The following is a 14,985-nucleotide window of genomic DNA, read 5'->3' on the forward strand; positions in this document are numbered from 1 at the left end:
TGCTGGAAGAATTAATTACACGGTTCAGATAACTCACTCATTCTTTTTTTTTAATCAAACCTTTGTTCCATAAACGGAAAAAAATATAATGTACAAAGCCTTTGGAAAACTAAAATATTTTATATGTTACTACTATGGGGAACAGGAAATCAAAATGACATAAACAGACTAAAAAGACAGCAAAATGAAATATTAAAGTTAGTATATGACCTACCCTATCTAACAGCAACTAAAGAACTTTTCAACTTTTTAATTGCATAGAACAAACTATGCAATTAAACTTTTATTTTTATTATTATTATTAATAATAATACACAAGCAGCTATTAAGCTGATGCGTGTATATCACGTGTACCAGTGGCGAGCGGTGAGTTTTTAAATTGGTAAGCTATGAAAATTCTGATAAAATGTCCATAGCGGTAGTATGGCATATAAAAGACAAGTCTATTTTATATTTAATCAATAATTCCGAACAAATGGCTCCAGCGGCTAATAGTTTCCGTAGAAATATTTTTAATGTAGCACAAACATTTGATTTAAAAAATACAATTTTAAAAAACATAATTGCAAAAGAAAATGGAACCCAGCGGACTCGAACCCCCGCCTTCATCGTTAGAAAGCAACGACCCAACCGCGCAGCTATTTCGCGTTCTAGGCCACGTGTCGAAAAAGTAATTAATAAACTAGATAATTCATTAGCGCACCAGTGCATCTTTGGTTAAATCAGACTATTATAACTTGTCTTGAAATAAAACACTATTTCTTAATAAATGATAATAATTAAATAATTTAAAAGTATTCCTCACCGAGTACGATAGTTCACCAAACAAAACATAAATTACGTTTTAAGAATCATTGTTTCATCGACTTTTAATTACATTATTATTCACAAAACGACATAAGTTATACATATTATAATTCTTCATATATATTTATTCTTAACACTATACACTAGTAACGTTTTTATCATAACTCTAACTAAATTTTAAAAGTTTAAATGGATACTGAAGGATAAGGATAAATGGATACCTACAATATTCAACTGTCATCGTATGCACAAAAACGAATTACAATCAAAAAACAATTAGCGAATCTTTGTTTTTTTTTTAACCCACTAAAGGATTTAGACTATATTATGGATTAAAATATCAATTAGTTTCGATTAAAATATCAATATATTAATTTATTTTAAAGCAAATTTACTTTCAAACCACCGAAACATAAGTATGATCAATTACTGTCAATTACTTACTTATTATTGTAACTTTCGTGTTAAGACAAATAAAATATATTCGTTATCTCTTTCTCACACATAACGAGTGCGTATATTGTCACCTCCCTTAGACTGTCGTAAGTCAAATTGATGTATTTTAAAGAATACTAGCCCTTATGAAAAAGTATTGAATGACTAAATTGCATTAATGAAAGCTGCAAGATTTTACTGTAATCGCAAGTGTAATTTTTCGAACGAGATTTTAAAGTCTTAGGTTAAAGACGTATTTGAATTAGTGATTTTAAAGTGAGCAGAGTAATCTCGTGTAATCCAGTAGTAATAATTTTGGCCAATAGAGGCGCAACTGGTCGCTGTGTGGAATAAAGGAATATATAAATTTACTTACCCAAGAAAAGTAATATATTTTTTTGGTGATGTGTTTTTTCCTAATAATACTACAGTGTTATAAAACATTACTTACGATGTCAAAAAAATATGGTAAGCTGCATGTAATCGATTATAAGGAGCATTCGCCCCTGACGTGTACACGATTATTAAACATTATAAATTGATGTGTGCATCTAGGCTGTTTTTGAACACATTAACTGAACTAGCACCAATCACTTTCTCGGGAAGGCCATTCCATTTCTCCACAACTCGGTTTGTCAGGAAGTTTTTCCTGGGGTTGGATGAGAAGGAGGTAGTGTTGAGTTTCAATGAATGACCTCTGAGATGGCGGTTTTCATTCATAGTGACATAACATATTAACATCGATTCAACTTGGGTACATTATATTGCACAGTTAAGATTTTGAACGTTTCAATCAAGTTACCACGCTGCCTCCGCTCTTCCAGCGAACTTAACCCAAGCTCGTATGATTTATTTCGTCGAGAAAGTAATTTGAAATGTAATTTTATGTAAATTTAAAAAAAAATCAATGTAAATTTTAAAAGTAATTGAACTCTTTAAACTAGAATCCTTAAAATTTATTCATAAACTAGTCACTGATGTAATTAAAGACGAAGAATTAAAACTTTAAAAAAATTGTAGTAAACATGGACAAAATACGAGAATATCAGAAAAATATCATATACAACCTTCTAAAACGAGACAAGGACAGTCGAGACTAATAAACCATGGACTGAAATTAAATAATAAACTACCAGACAAAACTAAGCAAAAGACTCAAGACAACCTTTACAAAAGATATTAAAAATATTATCGTTAACAGTAGAATGTGAATTTTAAAAGTAAAAATATTTTGTTAAATGTATGTAACCCGTAAGGGTTTATCAATGAAACATTAAAATGAAATTATTTTTTTTTAAAAAGGCTGGCACAAAGAAGCTTTACCTTCCTGGGCCCCAGTTTCTGGGAAGTTTACATTTATCTTCAATTTTATCTACAAAATAAAATTAAGTTTTCTCTACGAAAAGCAGAATTTGTATATATTTCTTTCTTCTAACCATGTTCAATTACAGGTTACCGACAAATATACTCAAATGTTCATGCAAATATACTCATTTTCGTAAACACATACCGGTTTTTCTTTATAGACTGTCGAAAATAACTCTTCGTTCAAGTTCTTTAATCTTCTAATGCAGACGGGTTTAAGAAAAGTGTTCGCAACGAGGAATTTCAGCTCAAAGGGAAAACGGATACAAAAAATTTTTTTCTTACGCGCTGTAAAAATTAGAGCATTAAATTATACCATCAAGTTTGTTGAAAATGTACGAAAAAAATATTTTAATCAAAATGAACTACTTTGAACAACGTCACTGGTTCATGTGAATCAACCAATGACAACAGAGTCGTGAGAAAATTCCAGTTTACTTACCGTCAGCTGACCAATCGGCAGAAATAACCGAGAGGAAGCGGAAGAGAACTTAAGACGTCACACGCGGATTACTTTCAGAAATACAAAACCTTAAAAAATCATAGTGCTAATAATACGACACATAATTTTTTTTTTGGCTAAGTTTAATAGTCTATAACAATTGTTTAAAACGAATTATTAAAGTCGTAATAAAACATTATTTTTCATGCAATTTTTTCTGTTTTTGATGTGTATATTATTATCTTATCTCTTTCTGAAATTTATTTATCAAATATTTTTGTGTACCATATATTATTTAATTTTCTTATATACTTACTACTACTATAAACAATTTATTTTTTTTAACATTAATTTGTTAATATCATTTTTTTTGTTTAAATTCTTTACAAGTTATTTACATTTTGCTTTTCAATTCTTACATTTTTCTTATTTCCATATTTATCTTTTTTTCTTTTTTACTATGCAAAGTTTCACCTTTTATTTTGCATTGCAGCATGCTTTTTTGTTTCTACATATTATATACAAAAAAGGGGTGGTTTGTTTTTAAAATTATTACTTACTATTTTTGTACTTACCTGTATAATTTTTGTAAATGCCCCTTGGGCGTATTATAAAATTAAACAAATAAATAAACATAAATAAACCACTGGACTTCCTCATCGGATGCTGCACATCGATGGGGACGAGGTTGTTAAATTGTTCAAGGTTCAGGAATAGTGAGAAATTTCTCACACGCATTAATTCATTCAATAGATTTTTTTTGTATCCTCTTTACTTTCCTTCCTTCCTTATATTTATCCTTATTTCCACTTTATATGTTTTGATGTTTCACTTTGTTTTTTTTTAAATAGTTTAAACCGTTATTCTGTTACATTATTAGTTACTTTAATTTACACTTTATATGGCATATTTAAATTATTATAATATTAATAGAATATTGTAATGTTTTAGTACAATATTCTATTAAATTTTATTATATTATTATTTTTTATACTGGTTTATGTTTGTAACTTTATATGCATGGTTTAAATTTTATTCGTCTATTTTATAAGTATTTAATGTTATTTCTTGTATTCGGATTGTTGTTTTTTAAATTTTATATTGTAACATATATAATTATTAATTATTTTAATTTACTCTATTGTTACAACAAATAGTTGTTTATTATTATGGCACGTCGGCCTCATGGTCAGCGCATTTGTCCATGCAAGAGGTCTCGGGTTCGATTCCCGACACGGTTGACATGAAATATTTCTTTAATAAGGCTTTTTTTCATTAGAAAATTTTATAGTCCCTGGACTGGCACCTGAAGCGTAAGACTGATAATCTTACCTTCATGTAACAAAAAATGATCAAGATACGCGGCGATTGGTTTACCAATGCAGTGCCCTATGCACCATAAGGTGTGAAAAGGAATGATGAGTATTGTGGCTTAACACGGGCACAGCCTAAAAAGCCCTAATATGTATACAAATGTAATTTGAAATGAATAAATAAATATTGTTCTATGAATCTCTATCTGTCATCATTTTGTCTCGCCCAGTTTCCACGGGCATTTTAATTTTTCTGTACAATCCACGATATATACGACTCCGGTTTGGCTCTCAATTTCTTAGGCTATTAAAAAAAACAATGTGCGTAAATCTTTTTCTTTAAATTCATAATATTTTATTTGAATTATTTTGAGTTGACACTTGAATAAAATGTGCTCGTATAAAAAATTAATTCTCGACTTCTAAAAAAATTCATTAAAGATGGATGTATGTATTACAGTTTCAAAATTAATAAAACTATGTCTACTAATTTAACATAATAGATAATAATATAGTATTGCACTTATTTTATGACTTCATTTATGAGACACTAGCCGTGTGAACTCTTTCATTGTACTGCATAACTCAAATCATGTGTGAAATATTATTCTATGGCGGAAGTAGCTTTGTTTAATTCTCCCATAAGAAAATATCGTGACAGTAAAACCAATGGACGACGGTGATATTTTAAAAATGGTATGCTTTTCAAAAGCGGCTTAATTTTTTTTAACGACCCCTTATGTAGAAAATGTCCCGTATGTAAAGCATTTCGATTACCTACAATATTATTGACAGCTGGTGTTGATCACTGATAAATTTGCAAAGGAGTACTTGTATTATACGAATATAAAAAAATATTTTGTACTATATTAATCATATTATTTGTAATTTAAGACAGATTGTGATTTCGTGGTAGAGTTGCGGACTCTAAACCTGGAGGTCCGAGTTTTGAACCCAGCTGTATACCACTACAGGTTTTCCATTTTTTAACACAGCTTTTACGACTTAAAGAAAATGGCCTTGTAATTTACATAAATATTTTAGTAAATTGTGTAATTTACTCAATCGCAAAATCACAAAATAAATTATATCCTTTTTAAATTTATAGCTAGTTATAATATACAATCTTTATCATTGGTTTTTTATTAGATAATTCCTATTTTCAAATTGAGATAAATATGAGAATAAGCCAATCTGAATCAGAAGGTCCGAGGTTCAAACCTCACTCTATCATAACCTGTATCCCATTTGTTGACACGGTTTTTCAGTTTATTGATTGATTTGGTGTTTATTTTGTAGAACTCCATATTCAAACTTATAATATAAGAAATCAAACACTGATTTGAGTCTACCGAACACTTTATTTTATTTTTACAAATATAAAAACAAAAATTTCGTTTAAAAAATTGTAACTTAAGTATCTTGAATAGTTTAGTTTAGTAGACTCTAATCAGGGTTTTCCAATATTTAGGTAAATTATAATAACACAAAAATAAAAATAAAATAAGCACTAGCCCTTCATTTAGTATCCTGATTTCTCGAAGAAGGCTCGGAGGACGAGTTTTCTAAGAATGAGACTCGTCACATGAGAATTTCCCAGATCGCAGTGACGTCAGGAACCCATAAGGCTCTAATCCCCAATCTTGAAGTAAGTAAACATCAGCATTATCATTTCCCCATGCGTATCCGAGCGTGCACTGTCACTTCATTTGCAGTGTACCAGCGATCATTTGTAATGTTCAAAAAAGCGTCGGTCCGGGAACTATGAAACATTGCAGCGAAAAATCACTTACCAATGTAAAAAATATTTTTCACTCAGTGATCTTAGCTGTAATTGAACCCAGGACCTCAAGCTTGTTAATCAAACGCGCCGATGCCAGGAAGCTTGCGAAGCAGAACAATATTTACGTGATTTTTTTTTTTAAGGATTTTTACCTTAAAGTGGTCATCAAGACGAAAACGCTCGTCGCAGGTTCTCGTTAAATCTCACACTTAGGTCTGTTATCTTCATTTACCCGGACACCGATAATCAAATTGATACTTATCCACCTTATTTTGTCTGGTTTTATCGCGCACATACAACAACAACAAAGATTCAACAAGCTTTCACAAATAAATATCGTAGCCTCAATAAACTTTGTCGATAATACCAGTTATTATTTTATTGTATCCACTTATTCATTAAAAAAAATATATATATTTCAAAATGTGATTGAAATGTTTCGAGTATTTTAACAAATCCCTTTTTTGTAAAGTAACCAGGGTACTTATTCGGATGGGATGTTAAAATTTATCTTCAATTTTATCTACAAAGTAAAATTAAGTTTTGCTGTAAAAATATAATATATTAACATTTTTTTTCTAAACATGTTCAATTACCGGTTACCGACAAAGATACTTTTCATACAAATATACTCACTTTTGTACATAAATATCGATATTAGTTCAAACCGTCTCAGTATATACCGATGAAGATAGCCGTTCGTAATCGCGGCCCAGAAAAAACAAAACTATATTTTTACGTATTCGTTTGTTCATTTATTTTTTATTTATTTACTTATTTAATTAATTAATTCACAGTTTTGTAATGTGCAGAGTTTCTTTGTTTCGGGGCCGCGATTATAAAGGCTACGTACCGAGACGGTATAATAACCTTTTGTTCTATATATACCTCGGTATGTTCCTACCGACTTGTCATATCGACGTCATATGATCGAATCCAACCAATGAATGACCCCGAAAATTTAGTCCGCGTTCCTTACTTAATTGATATTCTAAATAGTTCTGATTTATACTTGAATTATGCTTCTGTGATAAAAAGTGGTCCCCTTAGAGCGATTTTAAACTCCAATAAATCTCAATCCAAGCAAAAAACCCTAGCTTAAACTTGATTTTTATGTGACTTTTGACAATTATCAAGACAGTATGCTTAACTTTCGTCTGTATTTATCTACCAAAGAATTACAAAGCCGTCTCTTTTGACATCTCGATACGTACAATTAGAAAGATAGTAAAACAGGTGGAGAAAATATAATAACCAAATTTATATTTTATACCGGCAACATTTTTACCTCTAGATGCTCTTAAATGTTAATAGGGCACAATCTAGCCATATTGTCTCTGCATCTATCCGTTTGTTTTTAAAACTGACATTTATGTCTTTCGAATTCAATTTGTTGAATTCGACTTAAAAATTAACTTATTTCTCAGTAATATTTTAAATAGGCTTTTAAGAAGAAACTGGCCAACTCAGAACGATTAAAAAAATAATACAAATGGATTTCATTAAAAAACTTCTTGGTTTAATGAGTAGATGGGGTACGTGGAGTACTAGACCCGCCGGTACAAACCGATGTACTTACCTCAAAACTTGAAGGTCGGTAGTGTATCATCGCAATCGTTTGGGACAATTTATCTTCAACTATGTCGTCACGGTGAAGGTATGACGTCCTTAACGTGCCATTGTAATCGCGGTGCTGGTCCCGAATTGCTAGGAATTTCCTGTGTTTAGGTAGGTCCTTTTGTGTTGCATGCATTTTTTTCATTAAATGATACTTAAACAATTCAAAAAAATATTAAAGATTTTTGGAAATTGTTCTAGAATTCGAATGCGTTTGAAATAAATAAATGGAACGTTTTGTCACATGTACGTAAGTATACCAATCCAACAATCCGTTTTCGAGTCAATTTCACCCGTGTGCCATGTCTGTTTTATGCCCGATTAGGAATTGATCCAGAATACACAACCTTTTAACGTAGTAGCTAACCATATGGATTGAGACAGGAACTTATAACTTTTTCGGCTTCGTGGCGGAATGGTCAGTGCCTTTGCCTTCTATGCTAGAGTTCTCAGGTTTAATTCTCGGCAAGGTTGATATGAAATATTGATTTAAAATTATGTTTCACACTAGACTATTTTAGGATACTACTTGCAAACCCGGCAAAATACAAAATTAAAAAAAAGTTAGATATTAATTGAAACTAATTCACAATACATTTTTTTACAATAGTTTTAAAATTGTCAGTTAAAAATAGGGCTTAATTTGTAAGATTTGACTTTTAAGTTATCGGCTTTGTTGCAAACATGGCAACCTCTACTTTAGTATTGCAAAGTTGGTAATGTATAAAATTAAATTTATTTTTTCACTACTCTTTCTTGATATAATCATGTTTATGTCATCACTGCTTAGGTATAAAATATTTACTGATTATAATTTAGAAAAAATATGTTTAAAAAAAAATTGAAGTTAAGTATTGTATCCGTTTTTTGTGATTTGCTCAAAATAAATAAAGATGTATTTTGCCGGGTTTGCAAGTAGTACCCTAATTTTATAGTTACTGAAGCGTAAGACTGATCATCTTACCTTCATATAACAAAAATGATCAAGAAACGCTGCGGTCGGTGTACCAATGCAGTGCCCTATGCGCTATTAGGTGTGGAAAGGAAATTGAAATGATGATGATAATTCACAAAATAAGTCCAATTTGTAATATTAAATTAACTATTTTCGATCTCTCGAAACCAGATAACTAATCAATAGGGAAATATCACATACAAGGAATACCGATAAAAATATATTTAATGGATTTAGAATAATTAATTGTATTTTCAAAATCAATATGGATATTGTAGAAAAATGTTTTCACACAAAAATTTAAAAAGAAATTCTATAAAAAATACGTTCGTAGATAAACGCGACTTGTTTGGCCTTGATTGATGTGACGTCAAGATCTGTGATATTGTTTTACACAAATTTCAACGGGCAGAAACAAATAAACATGAATCGTGACTTATTAGGGCATAGCCAATGGAACCGCCGTTTTTACGGGAATTCAAAATTCAAATTTGAAAGTATTTTTTATGCTGCTAATAATTAGAAAAAAAATTAATGATTTTACTGGACAGTATTTCATGGACCTTTATTACTTTAAAAATGTAAAAAAAACCCGTGATATTTCCGTATTCCGCGCCGCCACTGGCATTGGGCACAGTTACAGAAACACACTAAACCAACTAACGCTCGGTACTACAAAACATTAATACAAAATATTCACAAAGTGCACTTCTAACATGGCGTCAATAAAGGTAAGTTGTTTGTTATTTATTATTTTAGCTTAAAATGATTTTGAATGCTCAGCTAAAATATAATGTTTGCAATTATAATTTGTTGATACATTCAGTTATATCAATGCTAACAAATGAATTAAGTAATTTAAATCATAATTGCTAAATCTCCCCTGAAAAATTAGGGCAAAAGATACGAAACCCTAAAAACAACATGAGTTTTGAAGATTTAACGACAAAACATTTCACATAAAAAAATATTCAATTAAAACAGACAAAAATTGTTTCTTCTGCCTAAGCAGAACTTAGTGGGTAAATTTATTGAAGGTTATTTTTGAAACTGCACATTTTTTTCATTATTTAAGTAATGTTTTAAATAAATATCTGATAACGTTTATCTTTCACCTCTAATATAATAAACCTACTACCTACCTATCTATGTACCTAATGGTGCATATGCTACTGTATTAATATCCAAATCTTCAGAGTATCTCTGATAATAAGATAAGACCTTTTAAAACGAATATTTCACCTCCACCGTATTAAAAATTGAACCCGCGCCCACTTGCATGGTAGACAAATGCGCTGACTAAAAAACAACAAGGCGGACATTTTAACTTTAAACCAACAAAAATGGCATTTTTGTAATGAGTAAGATTTATTTGGTTTTGTATGTTTATTCAAATTCATTGTTCTATGAGTCATTTTTTTATTTTCAGGGGTCAAAATGGGACAAAATACGTCAAAGAAAAATAATAATTGCGTTCATCTCAATAACTTCATTATTTGTGATAGTAATTATTCGTACCAGACCCCCCCGACGAACCCCTTTAAAAGTAGATCGGACACCCGTACCGTCCGGTCAACAATTAATAGGGGAAATCGAAAAAGGATTAGGAAATCTTCCGATAAAGCAGTGGGAAATGAATAGAAGAAAGCATCACCGAATGTTTTATAAAAATTCTTCGTGCGCCCCTTACCCTTCGATACTGAATTTAGAACACGACAGCGTATATTGGCAAATATTACGAACTTCACGAGGAACACTATTCCTTTACGGCGCTTATTACGACAATCGAAGTCCGGATGGAGCGATCGTGCGAATTCTCGCCATGGTTGATAAAGTATACGCGCCGGCACCAATTTACTGCCAATTTTGGTTCGAAGACTCTGACGAACCAGTTTTGAGGCGATCCATTAACTTCAGCTGGATCTGGCGCGCGCAATGGGGAACCCACGACGACGGCGTCCTGCAGCCCTACTTGGTGTCTTGCCCGGCGCCGCGCGGGGCCCCGAGCCTCCCCGTGTCCGTGTCCCTGGTCCGGAAGCCCTGCGACGCGGCCACCGACCACTTGCGCATCTTCCATCATAAGCCGAAAGAAAAAAAACCCTTCGCCGTTTGTGTGAAGGGGCTGAACTTCGTTCACATCGACCTATCCGTCCGCGTAATAGAATGGCTAGAGCTTCTCTTTATTCTGGGCGCTGACAAAGTGTTCATCTACCAGTTTCAATCCCACCCGAATATCACCAAAGTTTTAGAGCACTATGTAAAATTAGGTAAAGTCGACATCACCGCTCTAACTCTACCCGGGGGTAAGCCTAATTTGGCGCTTTTACAGAAAAACTATTTTTATTACAATGTTTTTGAAAAACGACTGAACGAAGTTATTCCCTATAACGACTGCCTGTACAGGAACTTGAACACTTACAAGTATATCACCCTTCTGGATATAGACGAAGTAATAGTGCCAGTAAAGGATTTAGATTGGAATGGCCTGATGCGCAGAGCGCACGCGGAAGCGAGGAACGCCGGCCAAACTGTGTCCTCTTTCAACACACGCAATGTCTACTTCTTCAATGACATGGAATACAAAGGTTCCGCATTGAAGGACATCCCTCGTTACATGCACATACTGCGACACGTCATTCGTTCTCAGAACTTTACTCCCCCTATGAGTTACGTCAAGTCTTTTTTCCTCACTAGTAAAGTTATTACTCTACACAATCATCTCCCACTAACCCATTTCAAATCCGTGAATCGAACGTTCCCGATAAATACTTCCCTCGCGAAAATGCATCACTTTCGTGTTGGGTGTGTTGCAGAATTAAATTGTCAGGAGTATCGCAACTTCACGGTGTTGGATACCACAGCGCACAAGTATAAAAACAAACTTATTTCACGAGTGTCCCGAGTACTCTCTGACATTGGTTTCATGTAAACTTTTATAGATCTAATTAATAAAGAACAAGTAACAAAAAACTTTAATGATTATTTATAATTTTATTATGTTTCGTGGTACGTATTTCAATTGTGTCACAAGAAGCTTACTCATTCAATATGGATAGTTTAAATCCTGGAAACATGCCAACTAAATTTAATAAGTATCTCAAGTTTAACGATGCTATTAGGAGCGATAAAATCAGACAAAATCTGGTGGATATATTCTATGTGTAAAATTTAACAAGAACCCTGGACGTGTGTTTTTTCATGGCTACTTTCAGGTAAAAAATGCTAAAAAAAATGATCGTGTGAAGATTGACCTGCCTCATGACATGGTAAGGGCTACCAGCCATAATAAAATTAGTGATTCAATAAAACTATTCACGGTTTGAAAAGTAGATACCTATTTAAATACAGTAAATTTTATTGTGCATTGTAAAGAAAAAATCTACTTGAAAATATATTTTTTTCTTTATTTTAATTATGCCAAAGAATAATAAAAAAAATGTAAAAACTTAATAAATTTCATACTTTTTCAAACACAAATTATTTTCTAAAATTGTTTTTCATATAAATCTACATAACAAATGTTTTAAAATAAGGATGTCAAATATTCATAGGATATTATGGTTTTTAAAATAAATGCAATTTTTTTGTCGTGTTTGCACGTTTGTGAGCTTTGGCTCAGAACATAGAATCTCTATTACGTAATATAAAGTGATGAAGTACCTACAAAAAGTTGTATTGTTTACATAAATTTACCCTACTAACTATGCTGTCCTGTTTACTGTTATGAATCTATTATTTGGTATCTGATGTAGCAGGGTTTACGATCAGAGTAGTCTGGTTCTGAGAATTACAAAAGTTTATGGCCCTTTTAAGCCTGAAGAATATAGTCAAGCTACATAATTCAATCGCTCATTTGAGAACCCCCCTTAGTCAGTCAGTTTAAACTTTCCAGAAATTACAGAAAAAACTGTTTGTTCTTTTACTTTGAATGAAATGTTTCTATCTAACTCAAAAAAAATACAGCTAACTGGAACTGGTAGCTGAAACTGCAGATTTTCTAGTAAAGGATGCCTTCTAAGAATCTCTTAACGTGATTATCGCATTTCTACCACAAAGAGACCGCGTGATAGTAATGGGCGATTTGAATGCAAGGTTTGGAATAAACCCATCACTTGGCCCATTGGTGATTGGAAGGCATGGCTTCAGGCAAGTCAATGACAATAGTAGAAGGCTGATTGAGTGTGCCACTGTCAGCGATCTGGTCATTGGTGGAACCCTATTACACCATACATCAATCCATAAATACACTTGGACTTCTCCCGACGGAACAACGAAAGCGCAGCTAGATCATATTTTTATGGAGTCAATTTCATCTTAAGAAAGTCAATTTCACTAAATCAAGAAATATCCACCTCCTCTTCCCAAAAACTCTGCGACCTTGAATATGACGATTCAGTCAGAGGTCTTTAGGCAACTATAGATAGCCTAAATAGATACTCTGTATGGATGGGTTTAAAAACTTATATTACGAAAACCCATTTATTGTGTAACACTTCATGCCTTGATGCCCAAAATCCTATGACTCTGTTAAACCAAGTTATCGAATGGGTCGAGAATTGCAAATACCTGGAGTATGCGTTACGGAAAATTGTAGCTTTCAAAAAGAACTGAGAGTGTGGTTAGGAATAGCAGGGGCCACATTCAATAGTATGAAGGCTGTCTGGAGATCGAATCTTTACTGAGTGAAAATCAAATACCGCCAGTATAACGTCTGTGTAACACCTATTTTCCTCTACGGTAGCGAATTGTGGCACCTCACTAGGGCCCAAAACAGTAAAATACTGAGTTTTGAGGATGGATGTCTCAAGAGTCTTGGGTGTGCGGTGGTTTGACTTTGCAATGAATTAAGTAATAGGACGACGGACGGAATAAACTCCGGTGACAACAGTCACTAAGCATAGGCGATACGGTTGGCTTGGCCATGTGCTGCAGATGCCTCCTGAGAGCCTTAACCACGCTTGTCTACTTTACAAGGCATCTGGGTCTCAACGTCCTGAACGTCAATATTATGTATCTTTTTTGGGTGATACCGTGTATGTTGGATTTGATCCGACGTTTCGGCTACCATTGCAGGAGCCATCTTCCGGGAAAACTGTGTGTTTTATAGAGAAATGTATGTGTTTAAGTACTAGTAATTTGTACCGTGTCACAGTCAGCAGTAGGCACATTTCTAGTTTTGTAGGAAAGAATAATTATGTTTATGTACTAGTAATTTGTACTGTGTCGCAGCCGGCAGTAGGCACATTTCTATTCGTTTTTGTCATATGTAGTGCTGGGAACCATGTTGAATTTAATTTAAGCCCGTCGTCTTTGTTTATATTATTTGGATGTCTGTGTATTTCAATTGCCTCTTTTATTATTCGTGCACTATAATTACTAGGTTTATGTAGAATTTTTGGTTCAAAGGCGAAAAAATGTCCTGTGTCTATAAAGTGTTCCGCTATGAACGTCCACTGCTGACTGTTCGTCGGCAGTTCGTGTCAGAACTACGGGACGCGAACCTGACTTGGAGGATCGTCGTAGACACCATATGCTCCAACCAGGGAGTGGACATGAAATGCTAATGAAACAAAGTAATTTGATCAGTTACTCTCGATTCGATGAAAGTCTTGCTCAATATTGTTATTTCGTAACTTAGCATACACGGTGGAAGAAAACTATTATTTAATATTATATTTTGTCAAACAAATATACGTACGTAAATAAAGTTTTTCCTGTACATATGTCCGTTTATTTACATATTTTTTTTATATTTCGCGATTATTTACAATTATCCTTTATAATATTTTCCTCTAATGCTGATTTTAACATAATGGTGCATAGGGCACTTCATTGGTACTCTGATCGCAGAATGTCTCGATATTTTTGTTACACGAAGGTAAGACGATCATAATCATTTACTTTAATTTTAATTTTTAAACAACTTCTATTTATGTATTTTTTCATTCTCTTTTTTGTACTTTTTAATTTAATTAATACTTACATATAATTATTACATAATATGGAAACTTCACTGGGCCATTAGAGTTAAGTCTAACTGTGTAAAATAGAAAACTATGTAACTATACTGTATGTTTCCTAAATAAAAGAAAATAAAATAAATGAAAAAAAATTAAAAAATGATCAACCATACGCTTCAGGTACCCAAACCAAGGACTACGAAATATCCCCGGGTAAAAACACCTTTTTAAATTAACATTTCATGTCAACCATGTTTGCAATCGAACCCGAAACATCTTACATAGTAGGCTAACGCGCTTACCAATTG

The 14,985-nt window shown here is 32.7% G+C and overlaps 1 protein-coding gene across 1 annotated transcript; it reads left to right on the forward strand.

The window, feature by feature from the left end:
- The first annotated feature begins 9,428 nt into the window (after positions 1 to 9,428).
- On the forward strand, positions 9,429 to 11,687 carry LOC148282641 (uncharacterized). Its single transcript, XM_088224755.1, has 2 exons — positions 9,429 to 9,448; positions 10,147 to 11,687. The coding sequence occupies exons 1-2, from the start codon at positions 9,434 to 9,436 to the stop codon at positions 11,644 to 11,646; spliced, it is 1,515 nt and encodes a 504-aa protein (XP_088080881.1). The 5' UTR covers positions 9,429 to 9,433; the 3' UTR covers positions 11,647 to 11,687.
- The last annotated feature ends 3,298 nt before the right edge of the window (positions 11,688 to 14,985 follow it).

This window comes from Micrasema longulum, unplaced genomic scaffold (genome assembly GCF_059751315.1).
Source record: "Micrasema longulum isolate JH-2025_06_02 unplaced genomic scaffold, ASM5975131v1 h1tg000307l, whole genome shotgun sequence".
Classification (NCBI taxonomy): domain Eukaryota; kingdom Metazoa; phylum Arthropoda; class Insecta; order Trichoptera; family Brachycentridae; genus Micrasema; species Micrasema longulum.